Source organism: Lepisma saccharinum, chromosome 3, assembly GCF_977018435.1.
Source record: "Lepisma saccharinum chromosome 3, izLepSacc3.1, whole genome shotgun sequence".
In the NCBI taxonomy this organism is placed as follows: Eukaryota; Metazoa; Arthropoda; class Insecta; order Zygentoma; family Lepismatidae; genus Lepisma; species Lepisma saccharinum.
Window position 1 is genome coordinate 14,506,285 of NC_139231.1, and position 26,161 is coordinate 14,532,445.

Genomic DNA, 26,161 nt, shown 5'->3' on the forward strand with positions numbered 1-26,161 from the left:
CGTGGAGGGGGGGGGGGTCGCGCGGGAGGGGACTACTCGACTGGTCATTCGCGGTCCAGTAGTTCTGTAAAACATGACAGCTCGCAGGCCTGCTAGTCTCCCCACCTAGTCTGGTCCCGCCCACAAGCTTTCTCCTCTGCGCGTCGCTACTCCAGACATTCCGGAAAAGGAATATAATACAAATAATTGCAAGACGAGGAATCTCCACGTTCTTCTTCCTTTCATGTCTCCGCTCTTTGGGATTATATGTCTCTATGCCCCCAGCACGAACCAGGCTAACCTATCTGGGAACTCATCTTCAGGACATTCTCCTCGATCTGCCGTCTCCCTTTCTCTCTCTGCTGAGCAATGAGGAAAATGAAACGTGACAACGACGCGAGACGCATTGTTACATTTCATTGTTGCAGCGAGAACAAAGCATGAGCTGTAGATATTTCTACCGTGGTAACGGAAACTACGATCGTCTTGTTTGCTACGTGTGGTACAGGTAATAAATCACTAGTATTTTTTTTGTGTATTTTTCGTGTTCCTTTAGAAATGTTGGGTTAATATAGTTTGGGAATATACATACATGTTACCTACTACTATCAGATTAAAAATTATACATACTCGAGTTTGTACTCCAATTAAAAATTAAACAGTGGACCAACATTAAAACGGCTTATATCAAAATTTAACTTATTGAATTCTGCGTTAATCTACGAGGTTCACTATTTATATTTTCAGCCTAACAATGAAAAAACAGGAATTTGGCATTGAAAACTGCTTTATTGTTTTTCGAAGTATTCTCCATTATGGTCAATACACTTTGTATTCGTTCGAACCATTTGTCAAAGCAGTTTTTCCAATCTTCTTGAGACACCTCCATAATATGGTTTTTGAACGCATCAACGGCGTCTTCCGCCGATGAAAATCGTTGTCCACGCAATTCATTCTTGGCATTCGGGAACAAGAAGTCACTGGGTGCTTTCTTTCTTGCTCTGGTTCGGATTTAAGATTATTTGTTTTAATTGGGATTAAACATACCCTTCCGATTGACCGATGAAAGATAGCTATGCACCTACATACTGGACCCCCATAGGTACGTGGTACACCATACATCAAGTAATTTAATTACTAGAATATAAAGTTCACTGGAAAAGATTGCATGACAGTTTATTTAACAAAACTTCAATTTAGTATTAGAACAATAACATTATATATATACATAAACTGTCATTAACAATTATAACGTCAACGATAACATTAATATACAAATCAAGATAATTTTCAATAGTTATCCTTAACTAATAATTGACTTTCTCTCCTTTCGCTGACTATTTAATGTGTATCATTATTCATCCATGTTCACCTAATTACCTAAGAGAATATTTCTTTGTTAAATTTCCCCCTTTTCCTACTTGTCTGTAATGACGATCACTCGGTATAGATCAACAAGCAAATTAATATAATACTACAAACAACTCTACAAAATTAAATAAAATACTATTAAACTAATGCTCTACGAAAGAAATGAAATTAAACCATCACCACTACGTTCGTCTAAGTCCCTTGTTGACCTCTCGAGTCACGTCGAGTGCCCTGTTGGATTGTGATTTTGAACGTGTGCCAGCTGGAAGTGGAGTGTTTCGGTTCAGGATTCTTACATCCAACCGGCAAAATGAATGACGTAACCTGTGATCAGTGCCATCTATTGGCTTTTACCTTAACCATACCTTCTTTCATTCAGAGAGAGAGAAACCAAAATCTTACACAGGCTATAAACTGCCCTCCCCCAATACTTGAACATTACCTGTGGAGGATTTTAACATATATATACAACAATATTGATCACTTACAATAAACAAAATAACACAGTTAGATACTATAGTTGCTTCTCACAAATATCCTTCAATTTCCTTAGGATTCTTTTTTCATTAGATGTTGATTGTCGACATTTTTGTACCATTGAGGAATACCTGTCAATACAAAACAAGCAACAGTATCTCAACTCACATTTTACAACACATTCAAGAATATATATATGAATGGCTTATTGCAGAAAGGGACCTGAGTCACATTTTTGAGGTATCGGAGTTAATTTTTTCATCTCCACTGTGTCTAGCAGCATACTGCAGGGGGGTGCATTGAGGGTTGCAAAATTAACTATTCATTATGTTGAATATTTGAGCCAACAACGGCACATTTCTTTCTTACACTATTAATATTATACGATTTTTCATTGTTTTTCTCAGAATTGTGCAAAAGTGACTCAGGTCCCTTTCTGCAATAAGCCATTCAATTATGATGATTATGAACATGAAATCACAGCATTGTTTAAACTGACTCACTTCCTGGATACTCTATACAGTTTTATCTGATCAATATGACAACGTTTTTCAATAGATGGATTTTCAACCTTCTCTAACAATACAGAAACTGGGGTTAAAAACTTCTTGATTACATATGGACCCTCATACAGCATACTTAATGACCTTGTAATACCATCCAGCAATGATGCTTTAGGATGAGTCCTTACAACTACTTTATCATTGATTTGATAAGTCACATTACTGTATTTTTTCTTGTAATTTCTTTCACGTTTATGCCACTCACTTTTCATTTTTTCTAATGCAGGAGACCATTTTATTTGATTACCTTGGGTCAAATCTAACATTTCATTATCAGTCAATGGCCAATTTTGCAACAATGGATCAAAAAGTTTCCTTCCTAAGAAGAGTTCTGCAGGGGTACAATCTATTGATTGATGATTAGTATTATTGAAACAATACTGTAAATAATACAAATATTTTGACCACGTCGATTGGTTGGTGGAACAAAAACATCTTAGAGCTTGTTTCTGATTTCTAATCATTCTTTCACACAAGTTTGCTTTTGGATTCCATGGACTAATTGTAATATGTTTGCAACTAATACCATACAGAAATTCACTGAATAACTCAGAAGTATAATAACTAGCGTTATCTGAACAAAATTGAGAAAAATATCCAAAATTTGAACAATATCGTTTCAAATGTTGAATTATTATTTTCGACGAAACTTGTCGTAATGCTTGATACCAAACATATCTCCTTTCCCAAGTAAAATTTCTTTGAAGTTTTCTCAAAGTTTTGGACCAATTTGAATGTCCTCCACCTTTGGCATTGGTGTAATAATATTGAATTAACGGTTCAATTAAGTGTTTGGGGACTAGCACCTTGAATGGCTGTCCTTTATTTCTAATTTTCTTATATACAATTCCATTACGCACACAATAATTAGGAACTTATTCATTGGCCTTGATTTTGTTCTTTATGACATTTATCTCATCATCTTTATCTTCCTCAGACAAAATGGAATTTAACAATGTAGGAAAACCCCATGAATTTAAACAAACAGAATCAATTCCAGATTTATCTAAATCATCGGTATCGTACTGAGAATGATCATACATTCTTGAAAGAAAATCTGCGATTACATTACTGGATGATGGAATATGATGTAAATCGAAACTAAATGAAGAAATAAATTCAACCCACCTTGCAAATTTTCTATATTTCTTCGCTCTCTTCAACATGTGAAATAAGGCCATATTATCTACTCTAATGGTAAATCTTTTACATTGCAAAAAATATTTGAACTTCTCTAATGCTTGAACTAGACTGGTTAATTCTAGTTCATATATTGTTTTATTACGTTCTGTCTCCTTTAATCTCCTTGAAAAGAAATATACTGGCTTTAGTTTACCTGAATAATCTTCTTGCATTAGACAAGCACCATAGGCCTTCAATGAACATTCAATAACGAATTTTTTTGTAAAATCACGGAGAGCTAGGAATACATGCTCAAGAAATTTACCTTTTATTTCTCTGAAGGCATTTTCATGAAATTCAGTCCAACGAAATTTATTCTTCGGGCTTCTAAGTTCATTTAATGGTCCTATTATTAGAGCATATTCTGGGATAAATGAACTATAATAATTAAGTACGCCTAAAATTCGCATTAATGATCTACGATTTTTAGGTCGAGGAAGACATTGAATCGCTTTGATTCTTTCAGAATCAATGTGCATTTGCTTGTCTTTAATTACATAAGCAAGAAATTTTATTTCTTTTAACATAAATTTACTTTTGGATTTGGAAATAGTAACACCATATTTTTTGAGTCTATCTAACACAATACGTATGTGTTCAAGATGTTCATTTTCATTTTTTGAAACAATGACTATATCATCGCAAAAATATTCAACAATTTTACCCCGTAAATCTCCCAACATTATTTGCATCATGCGTGCTAGACAAGCACTCCCAATTGAGATTCCAAAGGGTACGGATTTAAATCTATAACTTGCTGTTGATGTTGAGAATGAAGTACAATCTCTAGAAGCTTCACTTAATCGTACCTGATGATACGCCTTTCTAACATCTATAACCGAAAACACTGACCCTTTGTTAAGGTTACTTAACGACTCTTGCATTCAATTTGCTGGGAAACCATCAAAAATTACCTTTTCATTTAGTTTTTGGTAATTAACAACAAGCCTTTTACTATTATTCTTCCCTCGTACGACGAAACATGGAGCTGAATAAGCAGATTGCGATTTCTCAATAAGATCAAGATCTAAAAGTTCTTTCACACAATCATCCACTTCCTTTTGTTTTTCGCGTGACTGTACATAAGGTTGTTCGCGCACTGGTATTTTGTCTTTCAGATGAATCGTGTATTCAAATTCATTAAATACACCAACTTTATCAGAAAATACTTCAGGGTATGAATTTAAAAACATACCTAGTTCTTCCGTGTAATCATGCGATGTTCCTGGACATTGTTGCTGTTCTCGTTCATGTAGAAAGACAGACGGATTATCAGGATTCGACGTATCTTCTGCCGCAATCATGTTGTAGCTACCAGCTGTTGCTCTGGAACGCCAAGGTTGCCTTCGGATGTTACTTCCTTGCGAAACTCTGTTCCTGCCACCAGACCAGCTTTCCGGAGTTCTCGATTGCCAATGTGACCTTGAACTTGAAACATGACAAACATTAGTTCCTTTACATTTACGTGTTTCCTGAAATGAATGGCTCGTATTAATAACACTGTCCGAAATCCACTCCATTTGCATCTTTTCACGAGAATACGGAAATGTAATAGTTTTGTCATGAGAATTTAATAGAAATTGTCTATCTTTAATGAACTGAACTCCTATGATAAAGTCAATAGGTAAGTCTTCACACACAAATGCACTAATGGGCTATGACATGTTACACAGTCAAGTCAACTACTTTGTTCAATTTTAAGCTACGTCCTGCACCCAATGTTATTGTCACTTCTTGAAATCTCTCTCTTACATTACAACCTTGTCGCAGTTCATTATATAAACGTTTGTTAATCAAATTGTAAGTACTTCCCGTATCTAAACATGCACTGACACGCTTATTATTGATTTCACTATCAGCAAATACTGCAATTACATCTTGATTATTGCCATCAGTTCTTTTCACTATTGGTGTAGCTGAATTCAAAGTTTGATTGTAATTACGCCAAACATTTTCTTTCCTTGGTTCATTAAATCTTGACGAAACTGGTGTAGTGCGAAATGACACTTTACTGGGAAACTGAACATTTTGTACTTTCTTGTTTTTTTTTGTCCATAAAAATCACGTTTCACATACTGATGCCATTGCATCTTTTCTAATGTTAACTTAAGTTTACTCAGTGAATCTGGAATTTCAGTAAACAAGAATTTTTCACTAACGTTAGGAACCAATCTGTCTACTAAGGTCTAAATCACCATCCCTGAGACCTTCTGTAAACAAACGGTCTCACCGATTCGATGTATCACTCCGCGTCAGCTGATCCATGACCGCAATCATCTGCTGTTACACTCATAGTTCGCCGCACCTATTCATTTTATATAAGAGCCTCTGAATGTGAGAACCCGTTCTCAAAATATCAGACGAATATGCAGCCGCATACATTGTTACTCTCCCGGTCATTCTCTCTTTCGTAACCCTTAAAACTGCAGACACTGACACACCACTGCACTGGGATACCAACTTAACCACTTCATTTACTGGTTTCTCAGGATACTACTGAGAGAACGTTACATAAATATCGAGTAGAATCTGTTTCTCACCCCTTTTCAAAGGCTGTCCTTGCTGGTGTTTTGAAAACAAGCTCGGAGTAAACGGAGACTTTCCCTCACGCATAGAACTCGGCATGTTATTTTTCTAAGGCTAAGTCAGGCAATATTACTAAGTTGCACTACTTCCTTGCTGTTCACATGATTATTTTTAGAAAATAACCAATGTTATAAAATATCATTATGTACACAAATCTCTAAGCTCATTGAAAGTTATATTACTACAAAATGTTCACACTTATCTTGCCTTGCCATGTCACCAAGTTATTTTACCAAGTGCACTATATTTGGCGAAACAAAAATCGTTATTAGGATGCTTGTCAAAGTTTCCAACCGCAATAAATTTACGAACTTTTTGTCTTGTTTTGATCATCATCAATATATTTATTGGACTTACAGCAATGCATATGGCTGTTTATGACCATTATATATTTTATTTACATAAGATACAATTTACATAAAATGTACAAACAAATTTCAAATACACTCCTATCTATATCAAACCTTAGAAATATACATTACCATGTTATATCATTTTGTCTAAAAAAAAAAGTAAAATATATTCAAACAAAGAAGCCAAATTTATGGGAAATGATTACTGGTGCAAAGAGTTAACCATAAAGGTGAAGCAATAAGTAAAAAAAGAAAGAGCATTGGGTTTAAAGTGAGACGTCATTTGCGGCAGCGTATCCCATACTACAAATTTGCCATTGTTTTACCTTACGTAATGAATCCTATAACAACGCTGGATTTTCGTGTGGATTATTTTACTTCTATGAGTTTGCAGTGCTTTCTGCATGCAGGTGGTTTTGTTTACAGAAGGTGTCAGGGTTTGTGATTTGAACTATAATAATCTAACAAATTCCGGTTCACTCCAATTGACACGTAGCACATTTCCTGTCCTTCAAAAATTGAAGTGCATCCTCATCTTCCTTTTGTTTACAAAGCACGAATTCTTGGAGCAATTCATTCCTACCTAATGATGTTACATATCTATCTAACATGTATTCAACCATGTTACTCCACGTTTTTCCTTCAATAATGAATTGTAACCAAATTTCTATCAATTGATGATTAACTTTAGGCGTTACTGCAATCAGTATATTACGCAGTGGAAATAGATTCAAGTCAATTATTTGTTGTAATTTAAAAAGAAATTCAAAAATTGATCTGGCGTTTAGATTATACATTAGTGGAAGATGTATTATCATATTATTCAGTGTGTCATGAGCTATTTTATTTGACACCTTTTGCAATGCATTTACTTCAAATACACATGGCATATTTCCTAATACATTACTTTCACGATTATCATTCAAAGGTGTACTACTCACATTATCCTGCCCAAGATCAATTAAATCAGTTACAGTTTTTACTTGAGTTTCCTTATTGTAACATTCTACTTGTTCAATTCTACCACTATCTAAACAAGTGAAATCTAATGGATCTTCCCCTATTGCAAATGGCCTTTGAAATGTGGAAGACATTTGAGGTCGTATCCCGGGTTGCCAATACGGAGCCCCTATCTGACTTACCGTAACAAATGGATTACTTCTCTGAAAATTTGACATTATCCCTTTTCCAGTGCTACCAATTATGAGAATGAATATTACTTGTCATAGTTCTATCGAACCATGCTCTACCTTTTATAGCCCTTTCTTTCTTGCTCTGGTTCGGATTTAAGATTATTTGTTTTAATTGGGATTAAACATACCCTTCCGATTGACCGATGAAAGATAGCTATGAACCTACATACTGGACCCCCATAGGTACGTGGTACACCATACATCAAGTAATTTAATTACTAGAATATAAAGTTCACTGGAAAGGATTGCATGACAGTTTATTTAACAAAACTTCAATTTAATATTAGAACAATAATATTATATATATACATAAACTGTCATTAACAATTATAACGTCAACGATAACATTAATATACAAATCAAGATAATTTTCAATAGTTATCCTTAACTAATAATTGACTTTCTCTTCTTTCGCTGACTATTTAATGTGTATCATTATTCATCCATGTTCACCTAATTACCTAAGAGAATATTTCTTTGTTAAATTTCCCCCTTTTCCTACTTGTCTGTAATGACGATCACTCGGTATAGATCAACAAGCAAATTAATATAATACTACAAACAACTCTACAAAATTAAATAAAATACTATTAAACTAATGCTCTACGAAAGAAATGAAATTAAACCATCACCACTACGTTCGTCTAAGTCCCTTGTTGACCTCTCGAGTCACGTCGAGTGCCCTGTTGGATTGTGATTTTGAACGTGTGCCAGCTGGAAGTGGAGTGTTTCGGTTCAGGATTCTTACATCCAACCGGCAAAATGAATGACGTAACCTGTGATCAGTGCCATCTATTGGCTTTTACCTTAACCATACCTTCTTTCATTCAGAGAGAGAGAACCAAAATCTTACACAGGCTATAGTGCCAAATCAGGACTGTACGGCGGATGACCCATCAATTCGATTTTTTGACTGTTCATAAAGTCGGTTGTTAGACGAGATGTGTGACAGCTGGCATTGTCTTGATGAGGAATGATCCGACGGCGTTTGATAGTTTTCCGTATTTGACCGAAGACCTCTGGCAAACAAATTGTTGTGTACCATTCAGAGTTGACCGTTCTACGTTCCTCTAAAGGCACAGTTGCCACATGACCAGTTTTTCCGAAAAAACAGGCGACCATTTGTTTCGATGTGCTTCGAGCGCGAACAACTTTTGTTGGATTGGGTTCATCTTGAAACACCCATACAGTCGACTGCTGTTTACGTTCCGGCTCATATGCATATATCCATGATTGGTCACCTGTTACAATCTTATATACGTCTTTCGAAGCACCACGATTGTATTTATTGAGCATTTGTTTGCACCAATTGACGCGAGCGTCTTTTTGAGTTTTTGTCAAATTGTGTGGGATCCAACGAGAACATACCTTTCTCACAGCTAAATGATCATGTAATATTTTATATATGCTGGTGGAACTAATGCCTATGGTTGCCTCAATCTCACAGTATGTCACATGACGATCTTGCAGTATTAGTTTTGCACAGCATCAATGTTTTCTTGAACAACAACTGATTTTGGACGACCTCGCGAATCTCGTCGGTGAGCGAATGGCGGCCACGATTAAATTAGTTATACCAGCGTTTCACAGTGGCAAAGGATGGGGCTTCATCGCCAAATGTGAAAGTAAGTTAATCGATGCACTCTTGTCTTGATAATCCACGTCAAAAGTCGTAAAAAATCATCGCACGAAAATGTTCACGAGTTCATTCCATTTTATTGTTGTCGCGCAATCTCCAAGGCAACATAAACAACACAAATCAAGCTATTGACAAAACATTTGAAGTACGTTATGGTCAATAATGCCAGACGATTCCGTGCAAACGTCAAATTGCGCCTAACTTCAATCAGTGTTGCCAAGGCTCAAAATATAAATAGTGGCCCTCGTATGGTAAGCAATTGTTTTCGAGTAGGCCTTATATTTTTTATCGTCGTGAGAACAAAAAAAGGGCGGGTTGTTTTTAGTTTTGCAAACGATTGCTCTCTTTGAAATTCTGTAAATAAAAAACGGGTCATCCGATCGTTACGAAATTTTAGTAGGGAGCAGGCAGAAAGGTTTTAAACACAATTATTAATTTTAAGATTTTCAAAATTTCTGTAAAAACAGTTTTTAGCAATTTTGTCCATCAACGTTTTCTTAGTATTGGGTAGTCCTACTATAATATCGACATTGTTTTGAAGCTCTTTGCGTCTGTTTTTGAAATGAATTATCATCGTGAATTCATTTCTCGGAGTAAATTCACACAGCGGAGTAAAGCTGTAGGTGGAACGTGGAAACATTGGCTCGCAGCGCCCGCCTGCAGTTTCCAACGTTTAACGGACATCACTGTTTGCCGTGTTGCCACATGCCGCTAACAGATTTACTCCGTTGTTAAAAACAGATGCAACTAAAAGATAATTTTACTTTTTAATAATATAATGAATCTAATATTGCTATTTAAAATGGATTATATTAAGTTACATTTTAATTATAAACAATCTCACCTTATATCATAGGCGTAGCTAGAACTTTATATTTGGGTGTGCACAAAGAAAAAAATGAGGTCTTGTGCCTATTTAATAGCATATTTTGCAACACAATCACTTGGCTCTTTAACTGCACTGGTGTTTGTAAAGGAATATAAATTCACTAAATGACAGTGTTGAAAATTTCTGAATATATGTAGTAGAAAAAATCAAATTGCATAGAAATTACACACACACAAAATGTTCATAAACGTTACAAACAAATACATCAAAATACACGTCATCTATAACAAGAGACGTCTGGCAAAAGGTACAATGTTCTTAAACTCATCAATAACTTCATTTATATCAATAGACGAAGCTTTTTCCTGTTCCACAAATAGCAAGAGCAGGGCTTCCAATCTATCCTGCTTCTGAGTTGCTCTTAATTTAGTTTTAACTTGGGTAAGCTTGGAGAAAGCTCTCTCACACGTGCAGCTTGTGACAGGTATAGAAGAAAGGCACTGCAGTACAGAGTAGAATGCAGTAATTATCTTTTTTCTCCAATGACATCAAAAAATCGAAAATCTATAGACACTCGTTTCATCAGCGATAATGCACACGTTTGTATCAAGTAATGACATTTTCAACTTCTTACAAACTGTCGCTTATTTTCTCTCTTCTTGAAACATCTGTCTTTAATTCTCTTTGATAAAGTAGCCTATTAGGGTGTGCCTAGGCACACCCGGCACACCCCGTAGTTACGCCTATACCTTATATCACTTTCTTTGAGATGTGTTATAGTTGTTGTTTAGTCTTACTGCGGGCGGCCTACAAGCTAGCAAGGGAAGGCGGTGTTGGGAAGCGATGAATGAAGTGCGATAACAAACAGAGTAGTCTGCTAGTACGAGGTGCGCCAAACACCTCTTCCCGCGACGTCGTAACTCTCGGCTCTACAGTTGTTGTTTAGTATTCCCGCACCCCACTTCCCTTGCCAGCATGTAGGTTGCCCGCCGTAAGACTAGACAATACATATAGTAACATAATATTAAATTAAAAAGAAGTAATAAATGTTTAGAGAATGTAGCTTTGGGAGAGAAAAATCTGCTCTAAACCTAATATTTGGGTTGGGTCTCGAGTACATGAGCCATAAATACGCACATTCTGAGAGTTCATCAAAACTAAGTTAGAAATGCAGTAATAGGCTAAGCAGTTACTAACTGCCCCATTCGGCTCCCAGGGATGATATTTTCGGACAGGAACCTTTTCATCAATGTTACCTCCTTGATTTGTTGTGGCAGAACTTCTGCTATCAATCTATTTAACACCATTAAGCCTTGTTTCTAAGCCTCGCGACAGGTTAACCTTGCAGCAACTTTTCGCATATATAGACCCAAACGTGCGCGCAGAAAATAGTTCCGCTTCAATACTGCGGATTTTCTCACTCTCTGTGATATGAACAGCTAGGCGGTTAAGGCGAGACTGGCACGGGGATGCTGAGTGCCGTTTTAGAGTGGATTGATACATAATACCTGCTGCAAACTTAACCTGTCGCGAGGCTTAGCAAACTATTCAAACTATGTAAAATTATGCACACTGAGGTTCAAACCAATGTTACACCTCCACACTGACGTCATTGCCAATGTCAAGACAACTAACTCACAACGACTTCTCCGTCTGAGGGTACGAGAAGAAGTCGCTAAATCGGACGAAGAGAAAAAGTGTAACGGGACAGATTGGTCAAAGTCTAATTTGCATGATTCCAGAATTGTTGCAGTATCATAAACTCTAATGACCGTTTGCACCAACTTGCGAGTTTGGAAATCAACGGGTCAGAGTAACCCTCGAGTTAGGATCATTTTCCATTACACCAATCTGAAAGGCATAACAACCCGTTCGAGTCACGAAACATCCGATACTCTAGGGTAGTAGGTAGCCTCAAAGCACGTGATTGGTTTACCTGTTTCGAGAAGGCGTGGTTCTACTCCTGATGTGGCTGAATGACAGAAAAAAGAGAGAAAGGACGGAGGTATCGGAATGTTCCTATCTGTAGACAGTGACAAGCAACTTCCACGAGAAGATATCAAGAGCGTGATAATGATCGAAAAAAAATATATGAGAATAAATTATTTCAGCTTGCAATCATAGTAAGTAGTTTTACAGTTTCTGTAGTAGATTTCGACGTACACATCTACCTCCACGTAGCATACATGATAGTTTTATGGTTATACTGTTCAACTTCCTCCTGTCACTGGGTGCATGTATCTGCATGTACAGTACAGTGCGTTCGTTTTGACTCTGGGCGCGTGAACAACTTTGAACAACTCTTACAGCACAGGTTAATAGCTACTCGTTGGTTGATTTGTTGTTTTAAGTCCACTTTATGCACAGTAAGGCTAATTGGGACTGGACCTACATTTTAAAGTGGGATCCGAACCACTTGTGCCTCCACCGGGTATCGAACCCGGGACCCCTTGATTACTGCGCCATCGGGGAGGCCCTTAATAGCTACTCGTTATGCAATCTATATCTGCAGGGTGTTATTTTAATGGCGCCCACGGACCACGGAAACGTATAGAGGACATCAAAACAAACAACTTTTCTCAGTAACATTTTTTCTCGTTGGAGCGTCGTTTCTTCGGTACAGTTGTTCAAAGAAGCCCGTTTTGCCGCCTGAATGCTGGCAACCACACACAACATTTGATTGCATTTGTGACGTCATATCCCGTTGTGAAAAGATGCGTTCCAGGGTTGCCAGGAACACACATATTCTGTGAAATATGACATAGCTACAATTAGCCACATTATGTACCTTAAAACAAAACGAGAAAACACGCTGTGTAACCTAACAGGAAGTAAACAAGCGATACGAAAAATGGTAGAAAGAATATAGAATTCAAGTGGAAGTGGTAATATCGAATTTTTTCTCAGCTTACACGTCAAATATCTGTAAATCTAGTTACCAAGTTGGCATCTACAATTTAGTCTATCCACTTCGTCCTTCTAATACTTTTGTCTGTGACACACTGAACAGATGACAAAATAGAAATGAAAGAATTCAAAATTTCAAAGGTAAGCAACAATAATACAATGTATATTCAGGGCATTATGAGGCAAGGGACAAAAATGGTTGATAATACAGGTGTATAAGTAGAAGTAATACAAGCTCCCCGACGACTGTGTTTATCTATGCACCGGATACACATGTAATAGTTTGCATCTGTGAACAGGGCAGTATACTTGCTACTGATTCATAATTCGATTGTTACTGTGGTTGTACGTGTTTTAGCCGTAATGTAACAACGTGAACCAACTCGGATACTTCCGCTATCAGCACAAAAGTACCACAAGGCATCTTGACACAAACCTGAAGATATCAACCTTGCAACGAGATTTGCAAATATTTGAGATGTAGCGGGGCGTAAACAGCCACATGTCAGCTATAAGTCCAATAAATTTTATTGATATTTGATATTTGACATGTAGGCTGAGAAAATACGATATTGACACTTCATTTTGAATAGGTTTTTACCATTTCTCATATCCTTGGTTCATTTCCCCTTCCCCTGAGATGACTGCTGATCTTCTGGCTAGTTGGCTATGATCTTCGGTCTACTGGACACGTTTCTCGCTTCTCTTTACAGCTAATAATGTGGTAGGTAGTTTGTAATTTTCACAAAATTTGTGTGTTCCTTGCAACGCTACCCTGCGCTGTTTCGCCGCAGGAAATTACATCACAGATACGATCAAATGTTGTGTTGGGTTGCCAGCATCCAGGCGGTCAAACGGTCTTTTTTGAACGGCTGTAGCGTCGAATCGACGCACCAACGAGAAAAATGTTACTGAGAAAAATTGTTTATTTAGATGTCCTCTATACGAATCTGTGGGCGCCATTAAAATGACATCCTGTATAATCTTCTAATATATAAAAATGGATGTATGTGTATATGTGTATGTGTGTATGTTTGTTCCGGCATAACTCTCGAACGCCTGGAGCGATTTCAACCAAACTTGGAACACGTATCACTTGCAATCTCGAAATAAATACTGTGGCGATAAGAGCCCCTGGCACCCATAGGGGTGTGGATGGGAGGGGGTGACATGTAAAAATAATCGAAAACAACCGATATTAATGTGGAATCCACACTTTTCGGGGTCGCTAAGATGAATAGTGACACTCCCAATGCCATTCAACTCCAAGACACCCCTGGCACTCCTAGGGGTTGGGGTGGGAAGGGGGTGACATGTAAAAAATTGAAAACGACCGACATTAGTGTGGAATCCATAGTTTTCGGGGTTGCTAAGATGAATAGTGACACTCCCAATGACGTTCAAGTCCAAGACACCACTGGCACCTCTGGGGGTGGGGTGGGAAGGAGGTGACATGTAAAACGACCGACATTAGTGTGGAATCCATAGTTTTCGGGTCGCTAAGATGAATGGTGACACTCCCAATCCCGTTGAACTCCAAGACACCCCTGGCACCCATAGGGGTGGAGGTTGGGAAAGGGTGACATGTAAAAATAATCGAAAACGACCGATGTTAGTGTGGAATCAATTCTTTTCGGGGTCGCGAAGATGAATAGTGACACTCCCAATACAGTTCAACTACAAGACACCCTTGAAACACCTAGGTGTGGGGGTGGGAAGGGAGTGAAATGTAAAATAATCGAAAACGACCGACATTAGTGTGGAATCCATAGTTTTCGGGATCGCTAAGATGAACAGTGACACTCCCAATGCCGTTCAACCCCCAAGTTCCTTTTAGACTATAGTTAGAAATCATTATTTTCCTGTCTAATAGAAGATTGGGATAAATAAATACCCGGGCAACGCCGTGCAATCGGCTATAAAAATTTAATTGTCTATATGCTAAAGATATGTGCATAAGTAAGCGAGACTTTACGGGACGAAAATGCCGGCATCTTCGCCCTGTCACGCCATGTCACAGGCTATCTCGGCCCAGAGCCAAAACGAACGCACTGTAAAATACCTGCAATTTTATAGATTCTCTACTGCACAATGTGCACGGTAAACATCTATCAAAGTATATATTTAATGACTGTATTTCTCGATTTTTATGTTCATAGTTTGAGTCTATTTCTTCCCACATTACATTTATTTAGTTTTGAAATTTTGAAGTGACACATTAACGGTTGTAGATGGCAGCCATTCCTCCGCTGCGCGTTGGTTAACTCTGCTTCTACTCGCCGATCTCTATGGGTAAAGTTGACCCTTCTTTTATGCCCAGCTTACCTTGTGTTTCTGTTGGTGCAACAGATATTCAGCCTACTCGTGGGTTGAGGTTACTCTTACTCGCGAGTAAATCGACGTTGGTGCAACCTGGCCTAAGCTGGAGAAGAGGGGGGAGATATAGAAAATAGTACTGTTGTTGTAAGAAATGTACAGCTGTAAAGGTGCATGTTATACGCAAATTGTTAATTCATTCCTAATTTCTTCACTTCTCGACTGTAGTTTTCCTGATTGTAAACTGAAAAGGGCTTATTTCAGGAAGTGTACTCTCATGTCATATTGTCGATAAGGTTTGGAGAGGCACCCTTATCAACTTAAACCTAAAAGTCAATACTAATACTGATATCGAAAGACTCGTGCCGATGTTACGACCGTTATGTCTGTCTATCTTTCCAGAACAATTCAAGATGGCGGAACAGTGGCTATTCAAGCGAGAGTTTGCGAAATCTCTGCAGGAGATGAGCTGCGAGAGGCTGGTGAGGATGCTGGTGGCAGTGTTGCCCAGCGAGAATCCCGCCTGGAAGAGGCGATTCAGGATATTTCTCAAGCCACTCCCTGTCGTCATCAAGGAAGATGTTCTGGAGAAGACACTGAAAAGCTTGAGAACCGAGAAATACGGTTCTGTGGCGTACCCGCTGTCCCTGAACGCAGTGGAGGCGTTGTACTCTAAAGGGTTGCGCAACATCGACGTCCCCTTGAACCACCACTTCAGGAAGGGACATTACAAGCAGCTGCTGAAAGTCGTGGCCGAGCGCGGAGGCGACCTGCGGCGTCTGAGGGTAGACGCGCAGAGTTTCTGGTTTCGGCACACTTTGGGAGCTTCTATCTGGGAAGAAGGACTTCGGACCGCGAAGAACCTTGTCGACTTTAGCCTTGGACGCCTCTGCAACGACGAGCTGCTCAAGGTCATAGGGTTGCAGTGCTGTCGATTGCAGAGGCTGAACATCCACCACTCCCCGGTGACCAATAGAGGGCTCTCTCTACTTGCGCAGAATCTCGTAGAGGTGGATACAGTGAACAACAAGGACTGGAGGAGCACTTTCTGGAAACTTCCAGGAATCTTTATACCCATAAAGAAGCTGATTCCTCCTGGAGAACCCGAGGGCTGCTACGTAAGAACCAAAAACGCTCTTTGCGACACTCTGAGAATCTTAGAGCTGGATATGCAACGAAGTGTCACTTACAAAGGCCTCATGGAGGTCTTGGAGCTGGTTCCTAACCTCGAATCCTTCGGCCCTGCCGATATGGAAATGTTCTTTAGGCAGATTGGCACACTCTATCAGCGCCACAACACGGGCTACTGGACGTTTACCGTGCCGTTGCTTAACTTGAGCTCAGTGTACTTTGGTTGCATCAAGGAGAGCACCTTCAAGGTAACCGCGGACGTGTGCCCGAAGCTTCGATACTTCTGCAACACCTCGTGTTCAAATTTCTTTGACCCTCAGCCACCTCTGAGCATCTTCAATGCTTTCCCCTGTCTAGAGTGGCTCCACGTCAAACGTTACGGCGAGCTTAATGTAGGAGAGGACATTGCAGGCCTTTCAGAAGAGATCAGAACCAAACTCACGACCTTCGGGTTTGCTAACAGGGACGCCATCGTTCCCGCAAATCTCTGCTTCATTCTGCAGCAATGTCCAGCTCTCCAGAATGTCTACCTGAGACTCCAGTACGTCGACTGGTACAAGCCCAAAGCATTTTGGAGACCCTCGGTGCAATTTCAAGACCTGACCTGCGCCACTCTAGTGAGCTCTGTGACTGCCAACGCAGTCTTCGGTCTCATCAGGTACGCTCCAAACCTTGAAACCCTTCACGTCAAATCTATCAGCGAGAAGAGTGAGGATTTTCTGCAGAGACTGTGCGACATTGTCGCCTCGCCAAAACTTCAAGTCATTCACGTGCATACTGACTTTTTTCTACAAACCCAAGAAGAGCTAGACATCTTCCTTACGCACTTCCAGAATGTAAGATACGCAGGAAGATTCTCTTTCGTTACAGGCTACCAAGAGTCCGACGAACTTCCGTGGTGAACACACACACTACTTGATGTAATTTTTTGAAAGTTGAAATTAGAAATTGGAAAGAGAAATTAGTAGAAAATTGTATAGTATTCAGAGATGTTGATGAAGTGAAATTATAGTAGTGTAGAGATCAACGTATTGAGAAGAATATATGGCACTAATGTTTCAGTAAAATTGTAAATGTGTTAATAGTGACAATTTTGAAAATAAAAGTACATAGAGACCAGTGTTGAAGATGTTCGAATGCGACTGGTGAAGAGTGTGATGGTCTGGTAAATGATGTAGTCCTGTAGGAAGTTCATGTTTCCAAACCAAAAACATGCAGTAATCTCGTTTTTATCTTCGGAAACTGTTATTTCAAGCCAAAAGTAATGTTTATTGTACAATAATTATCTACGTTTAAAGAAAGTGGCGCACGTATACTTCGTTAATTAAAAACGGAAATGCCTTGTTGTTACGAGAATTTCCTACCATTTTCCCTTCCCCCTGTGCCCTGAAGTAATAATTTTTGTTTTGAACAGATATAAATGTACAATAGAAGGATTGGTAAGTTGTCCTCCTCTCCATGAAAACTATGCAAAGTTTATGGATGTTAAAAAAATGCTGCAATATATTACATATTCATAAACGTATGGAGTGGACCGTGCACACTACCAAACAATACACTTGCTGTCGGAATTAGCTTGAGAACAATTAATACGTGGAAGGGATATAAAGAACTTCTGAAATTTAGTAAGGTTCTAATAAATACACAACAAAGCTTTGAGATTTCAGATTAGAAATTTACTTGCATTTGAATTATGAAAAACTAAATATGCTGACCAAGGCAGTAATTTATTATATTAAAAACATAAACTAAACGTAACGTTTCAACCTTCTAGCAAGGTCTTCTTCAGACTCTGTATCAAGTACAAAAGTAACAAGATACAAAAACAGGGCATTATATATACACAAACATTACTCCCTCCAGACTATTTAGAAAGTTGTTAGGAACTTTCTAGCAGGTGACTTTCACTTTCCAACTTTACTTTCACCTTAAAGGCTAAACACAATTACTTCCATATAGAATGTGGTTGGACTTTTAATCTCACGCTCTTTTCCCTTCATTTTTCTTCCTTCTCCTCTCCTCTTTATCTCATTTCCTTTCCACTCTTTCCAACATCTTCTTCCATTCTTTGTTTAACTTCAATCCCCCATTCCAGTTCATTGTGTCTTCTTCACCTTTCTTCTCTATTTCCTTCGCTTCCTTCCATTTTCTCACTAGCATTCTCTTCTCCCTTCCTATCTGCTTATCCTCATACCACTCTATGTCATGTCCTGTTTCTCTCGTGTGTTTAAATATTGCATTTCTTATTGGAATATTGGAACTTGAAATAGAAGAAGAAGACAAGTTAAGCTTTCTAGATATATTGATGAAAAGGAAGAGAGGACAAGAAATTGAAACCGCTTGGCATCAGAAGAAGTGTGCAGCAGGGGTATTCTGCCACAAAAGAAGTGATGTAAGTGAGATGACAAAAATAAATTTTATAAAGAACATGGAGGACAGAATCAAGAAAATATGCATGAAAGAATGTGAAAAAGAAGGCAAAATAAATAGCCTATGGAAACAGCTGGAAAAGAATGGCTATGCGAAGCAGGATAGACTGGACATAAACAGAAGAAGGAAGAAAACGGGCAGGGAAGAATTGGAAGAGAAAGAAAAAGAGAGAAGGTTTGGAATAAGGAGTATGGGGAAGACCACAGAAAAGATATGCAAAGTGCTTAAGAAAGCGGGAATTAAAACTTACAGGAAGGGAGGGAGAAGCATCTTAGGAATAGCGAGGAATGCAAACAAGAAAAAGGAAAACAGAGAAGAGGAAGAGGAAGGGATTATCTACGAAGTGAAATGTAAAGAATGTCAGAGTGTGTACATAGGAGAAACGAAAAAGAGGCTGAAAGACAGGTTGAAACAACTTAGGGATGATTTACGACTTAAGAGAGAAAGAAATGCAATATTTAAACACACGAGAGAAACAGGACATGACATAGAGTGGGATGAAGCTAAGCAGATAGGAAGGGAGAAGAGAATGCTAGTGAGAAAATGGAAGGAAGCGAAGGAAATAGAGAAGAAAGGTGAAGAAGACACAATGAACTGGAATGGGGGATTGAAGTTAAACAAAGAATGGAAGAAGATGTTGGAAAGAGTGGAAAGGAAATGAGATAAAGAGGAGAGGAGAAGGAAGAAAAATGAAGGGAAAAGAGCGTGAGATTAAAAGTCCAACCACATTCTATATGGAAGTAATTGTGTTTAGCCTTTTAGGTGAAAGTAAAGTTGGAAAGTGAAAGTCACCTGCTAGAAAGTTCCTAACAACTTTCTAAATAGTCTGGAGGGAGTAATGTTTGTGTATATATAATGCCCTGTTTTTGTATCTTGTTACTTTTGTACTTGATACAGAGTCTGAAGAAGACCTTGCTAGAAGGTTGAAACGTTACGTTTAGTTTATGTTTTTAATAAAATAAATTACTGCCTTGGTCAGCATATTTAGTTTTTCATAATCATGGAAACAAGGCTTAATGGTGTTATAATTCCATTTGAATTGGATGTTTATTTTCTGCTAGTATTTGATCATGATTCAATGGCCATGATTAATACGTATTTCTTGAGGGTATTGTTGATGATCTACACGTAGGACTGCGAATTTGTTCACTATTAACAATTCAATTTTCCAGTTTGAACCATGTGTCCAAATGCTCTTTATTTGTAATAAGTAGGGACCGGATTTTAAAGAGAATTCCTTTTTTCATTTTTTAACGGTTCATGGAATAAATAAAAACAGTGTTGATAATTGTCTTCAATCAACAAAATTATATGATTTTGACTTCCCTTTTTTTCCTTTTTTTGGCCCACATTTCCCTTTTTTCCATTTTTAAAAACATTTTCCTATGTCTCTTTTTGATAAGTTTTCAGCCCTCTTTTATAAAAAAAACATTTTCTTCGGTCCCTTTATTGACAAGATATCAAGAACGTTGTTGGATTGTATTTTCCAGGAACAAAATATTCGAAAATTATCTATTTGGTGCAGTTTATAGGAAAAAATGAACAAGCGCCGCCTTCTACGTTACCTTCACAAGTTGCAGCGATTTTCGCAACAAATCGATGTGAGCTTACGTTAGCGCCACGCCTGTTGAGTTGAAACTTGAAAGTGTACTTGTCTGCTAGATTTAGACTTTTATTGTGAAGTTTTTTTAATAGTTTTGACTTTACTGTGTGACAGTAAATGCGGCAAGCTAATTCAAGGAAGATTTCCACTCCACTAAAAATATTATTTTAAGTGAAAACCCAATATACACGTATACCATTCATATAAGGGATACATTAAATTTCTTGCATTTACTTAACCTATTGAAGTAAAGTAAAAGAACGCAAGAAATTTAATGTACGGAATCCTTTTTTATATATTACAGTAAAACCTCGTTAATCCGGACCCCGATAAGCCGGACTTTGCTTAATCCGGACAGGCAAAAGGCAAAAGCCCCCCCCCCAAAAGCAGAATGCAAGGTTTTAAATGTGGCTAGAAGTCAACAAGAGAACTTCCCAAAGAAAAGGCAGTCAACCACTGATGGAATTCTTTTTCCTGCAGACTGTACTGTACTGTATAGTGTATTTAGGCCTATGCCCTTTAAATACGTACATCATAATAAACGTGTTTTGTTTCTATAAACGGAGTTTTAATGCACTTTCTACTGTTCTTTTAGGTTATTACAGTTAATCCAGACTTTCGTTAAACCGGTCAACTTATCCCCCACATTAGTCCGGATTATCGAGGTTTTACTGTGTTTTCCTTTAAAATAATAAACTGTAGTCCTTTTTCACGTCCTTTTTTTGGCAATAATTTCCTTTTTTTATCCTTTTAGAGTAAACTGTTTCCCTTTAAAATGCGGTCTCTGTAATAAGAGTTTTTGTCATGAGATCAAAAATATAACAGTAGTTATGTACCCCCGTTGAAGTCGATAAATCAATTGATTGGAAAAGATCGATCAAAGATCAATTGATGATGTAGGTGTGTGGGCAAGCAAGTGTGGTGGTTTTGAGGGTTTTGATTGGCTGTTGGGAAAAAGTGGGCGGGACTTAATGATATGGATTTCCTGTTTTGAATGAGGAGATTGATAAGCGGGGGGCGTTTTCGGAGGGTTTGATAAGTTTGGCGGGAAGTGTTTCCTGTTGTTAATGAGTGATTGATAAGTGTTTCCGGTCTGGAGTTGATTAAGGGGGGCGTTTTCGGGGTCTTTGATAAGTTTGGCGGGAATGTAGGTTTGGATGAATTTGCAATTTCAGGGAGTCACGTGACTATTTGTGACGTCACAAATGGAAGTCACGTGACCATAATTGGAGTACGTGTTTCCGGTGTCTGAGGAAAGATGGCGTTGATGAGTTTGAAATTCTGGGAATCGTGATACGTGTTTCTGTTGTTTGATGAGAGATGGCGTCTAAAACTGTACTAGGAGTTGAAGTAATAAAACCGTTTGTACATACAAGTAAATGTTATTATTGTATCGAAATAAATAGATGTAATATACTTACAAAATTCTCTCCCTCCACCAATGCAACACTGTACCAGTCGAGGCGTTACGGCAGAATGAAAAATCTGCAGTGATGGTCACAACACATGCATATCAGTTCTGTGTAGAGTTTGGTCATTAGCGGTACGGATGCAACGTCTTTGCTGATTATGCATGCCAGAGATAACCAACCACAACTTCCGCGTTGAGTCTGCGGCGGGGCTTGATGATATGGGTTTCCTGTTGTTAATGAGGAGCTTGATAAGTGTTTCCGGTCGGGAGTTGAATTATGGTTTTGGGGGGCGTTTTCGGGACTTTGATAAGATTGCGGGTTTCTGTCGGTTGGGGAATTGATAAGATGGTCTCCTGTTGTTAATGATGAGGTGACGGTTTTCTGGGAATGTTGATATGGGTTGAGGTTTCCTGTTGTTAATCAGGAGGTGACTACGGTTAGTTTTCTGGGAATGGTGATATGGGTTTCCGTTGGGGGGAGTAAATGACTGTTGAAGTTGATAAGAGTCGACGGTTGAGAAGATAAAGGAGTTGGAAAGGAAATATGTTGGGATGTTGAAGCGATATGGAGAGATTGTGGAACACGTGTTGGGACATGTCGGGTGTTTCTTGGAATGGGCATGTAGAAGTTCGTGGGAACGTTGATAAGGTATGACTGTGTGCAGGATACGTTAGTAGGCGGTGGAATGGAGAGCGGGCAAAAAGGAAAAAAAGTTTCCGAGAGGCAGCATGTGAATAGAATAAAAAAAGTTGTGTTCTCGGAGGAGGTGGAGATTCATAGTATACCGGGAAAAGAGGAGGACCGACGAGGCACGTGGGCGTTGGATGCCTTGCGCGAGAGAATGCGCAGAGAATATCAGGGAATTTGAGGAGGGGTAGGTAGGTATATAAAAGGTTTTGGCGTGTTTCACTTACACAGTTCGGCAGACTGTACGCTATCAGGTAGTAATCATCTGCGATTTTGCTGACACTTGTTCCTGGACACCTTTGCTGATATTTGTTCCTGGACGAGCTAGGTATAAAATCAGTATTCCGAGGTGAGTACTATAGGTTTCGTACGCCTATATGTGAGTAAAATATAAATAGAACCAATGTTCGGAAATCCAAAATAGCGACCGGAAGTGGGGTTATCTTGGAAACGGTAAGACTTAGGAAAAATCTGTTTGCGGATTCATCACGTACGCCTATATGTGAGTAAAATGTAAATAGAACCTATGCTCGGAAATCCAAAATGGCGACCGGTAGTGGGGTTATCTTGGAAACGGTAAGACTTAGCAAAAATCTGTTTGCGGATTCATCACGTACACCTATACGTGAGTAAAATGTAAATAGAACCTATGCTCGGAAATCCAAAATGGCGACCGGAAGTGGGGTTATTTTGGAAACGGTAAGACTTAGGAAAAATCTGTTTGCGGATTCATCACGTACGCCTATATGTGAGTAAAATGTAAATAGAACCTATGCTCGGAAATCCAAAATGGCGACCGGAAGTGGGGTTATGTTGGAAACGGTAAGATTTAGGAAAAATCTGTTTGCGGATTCATCACGTACGCCTATATGTGAGTAAAATGTAAATAGAACCTATGCTCGGAAATCCAAAATGGCGACCGGAATTGGGGTTATCTTGGAAACGGTAAGACTTAGCAAAAATCTGTTTGCGGATTCATCACGTACGCCTATATGTGAGTAAAATGTGAATAGAACCTATGCTTATAATACTGACGTGTGCATAAATAACAGTTTTTTTTTTTTTTATTTTCAGATGGCATTGTTACCTTTTGATTTCGACCTTTTGTATGCTGACCTTAAGAACGAGAATCAGAAGGGAGAAAGAAGAAACCTATGGAATAAGAACCAGGCTAAACATGCGGAGAAACATATTGCGTGTTACGTCGACTTTTGCGAAGAAAACAACTTAGCGGAAGATCTGTTAAAAAATCTGGAAGAAGTGTGCAAAGATATGGAAGTGAGAATCGACAATCTGATAAAAATGTTTTCATGTATAATCGGGAAAAAAGAAAAATCTGCGGTATTCGGGGATTTCGTCGAAAATATAAAACGTGGGCAGTATGTACCTTCCCATCTATCTCTTCGAGTGTGCTTTGAATTGATGGAGTTATTTAAAGGTGTCAGACAGCAGAAAAAAGAGGAGAAAATGGGGGACGAGGAGAAAGGAATGGAGAAGAGAATGGTGGAGCTTTTGAAAAAGAGAAAATTGAACAGCTAGAACTAACATTACTAATACACTAACACACTGTTCAATTTTCTGCGGTTGCATTCGAAGAGATAGATGGGAAGTTTATTGATTTGTTGCAATACAATTATTCACCTGTAGAGTTTCATTATGTGTAACAATTTCTGTGTATATATTTTGTAAACTGATGATCGGCACTATTGATTTGTTACAACACTGATATTATATAATTACTCACCTGTAGAGTTTCATTACGTGTAAAAATTTCTGTGTATATATTTTGTAAACTGATGATCGACACCAATAAAGATTGCGATGTGTAAATATGAACTTATTATTTGACAAAATGAAATTAATATAAGGTACTTACATCGTCCCCGTTCTCCATTCTGATCCTTCGTTAACAATTTCAAAGTGTGAAATGATCGTAGAGAAACATATGCAGCTGCCGCAAACACAGATTCCAGTATCATATCGTCTTTCAAGATAGTAAGTTGATTGCTGAATCTGGCTAATTGGTATATCCGGTAAACTCTGATTGCAGTATCATAGCAAATCCGGTCTAGCTCAATTAGGAGCCGAGCTATTTTCTTATCTACGTCCTTCTTCCTTTGTCGAGAGATAAACATTTCGGACGTTCCTTCGTTAAGAATTTATCTACATCCTGTGTTTACAGATAAACATGAAAACCCTTACATAGCGATATCTACGAGGAAAACATGTGGTGAAGACGGTTAACCATTTCCAGGATAATTACATAGGGTCAGTAGAACCGTTAGGATCGGAGATAAATGTTGCGTCATGTTTGCGTATATAAAGAACGGCGTTCTCTCCACAAAACAGTCTTCGTGAAATAATCATTGTACGATCATGGACGTACAGTTATCCGCTGACGATCTGTTAGTGCTATATCGTGACGGATATTACACAACATCTGCACAATTACGGGAAGTGTTGGCGATTATTGCGCAGAAAATCATCGCGGGAGAAAGTATCTCTTTGGTCGAGGAGTATGACCACTTACTACGGACAGTGACAACATCCGCACCCGATCTTTCAGGAGGAGGATGGACAGATATTCCCGAAGAGTCCCCAGGCCCTCCGTCGACACCTGATTCTGTATCCCGAGTCACCAAGGAGGCGCAGGCATCCGACACAGGAACTAACGCTGCATCCAGATCACAGCCGGAGCCTTTGCCAGGACCGTCATGGAGACCGGACCCACCAGCAGAACAGCCATCAAATGGGAAAGGTAAGAAAAGGAAACGTGCTTCAGTGTCTCGTGAACAGATAGGGAATATAACATTACACAACATTCAAGAACGTGAATATCCTAAATTCCGTTCCAAGGGACGACGTGTTGAATTCAGTTTCTCACACCCGCCAGAAAATGTCGATCCTCACACTTGGATTCGCGAAGGAGTTGAAAATCTTCTCACCTACGTTAAAAAAGACAGCAAGGATGAAGACAAAATAGGGTTAACTTTGTCTAACATATCTGACCCAACTGTGAAAGATATTTACATTGGGTGGCATAGATGTGATCAGTTGCATAGTGATATGGTGTGGAACATTATGTACAAAATACTACAAAGTGCAAAAACCTTCACTGCTACAGATCGCTTAATTTTACGAGCAGACCATGTCAATATACCTGTTGGAGGTGGGGGTAATCGAACATATTGTTTACCTAATTATATGTTAAGCACTCAAAAAAGAAGTATTGTCGGTGTGCCGAATAGAAAAAAACCACTCTGTTTAGCTGAAGCGCTGGTCATAGGGAAAGCCCATGCTGATAAAAACCCGTCCTATACTCAATATAGAAGAAACAGAAATCTTCTTAAACCTGTTTTCGAACTGATGCGAAAAGCAGATGTAGATCTGACAGACAATACGTGTACTGGAAGTGGAATTCCGGAACTGAGAAAATTTCAGCAAGTTCTCCCTGAATATAAGATTATTGTATACAACAATCTTCGTGATGTTAAAGATGTTTT

The 26,161-nt window shown here is 38.6% G+C and overlaps 1 protein-coding gene across 1 annotated transcript; it reads left to right on the forward strand.

Moving 5' to 3' along the window:
- The first annotated feature begins 453 nt into the window (after window positions 1-453).
- On the forward strand, window positions 454-17,645 carry LOC145985707 (uncharacterized). The gene is made up of 2 exons (XM_083119771.1): window positions 454-487; window positions 15,798-17,645. Exon 2 carries the CDS (start codon window positions 15,809-15,811, stop codon window positions 17,426-17,428), a length of 1,620 nt encoding a protein of 539 aa, XP_082975897.1. The 5' UTR covers window positions 454-487; window positions 15,798-15,808; the 3' UTR covers window positions 17,429-17,645.
- Window positions 17,646-26,161: the final 8,516 nt, after the last annotated feature.

What these genes read in the sequence shown, in the direction of transcription:
- LOC145985707 (XM_083119771.1), top strand. Translation starts at nt 15,809, where the DNA reads ATGGCGGAACAGTGGCTATTCAAGCGAGAGTTTGCGAAATCTCTGCAG.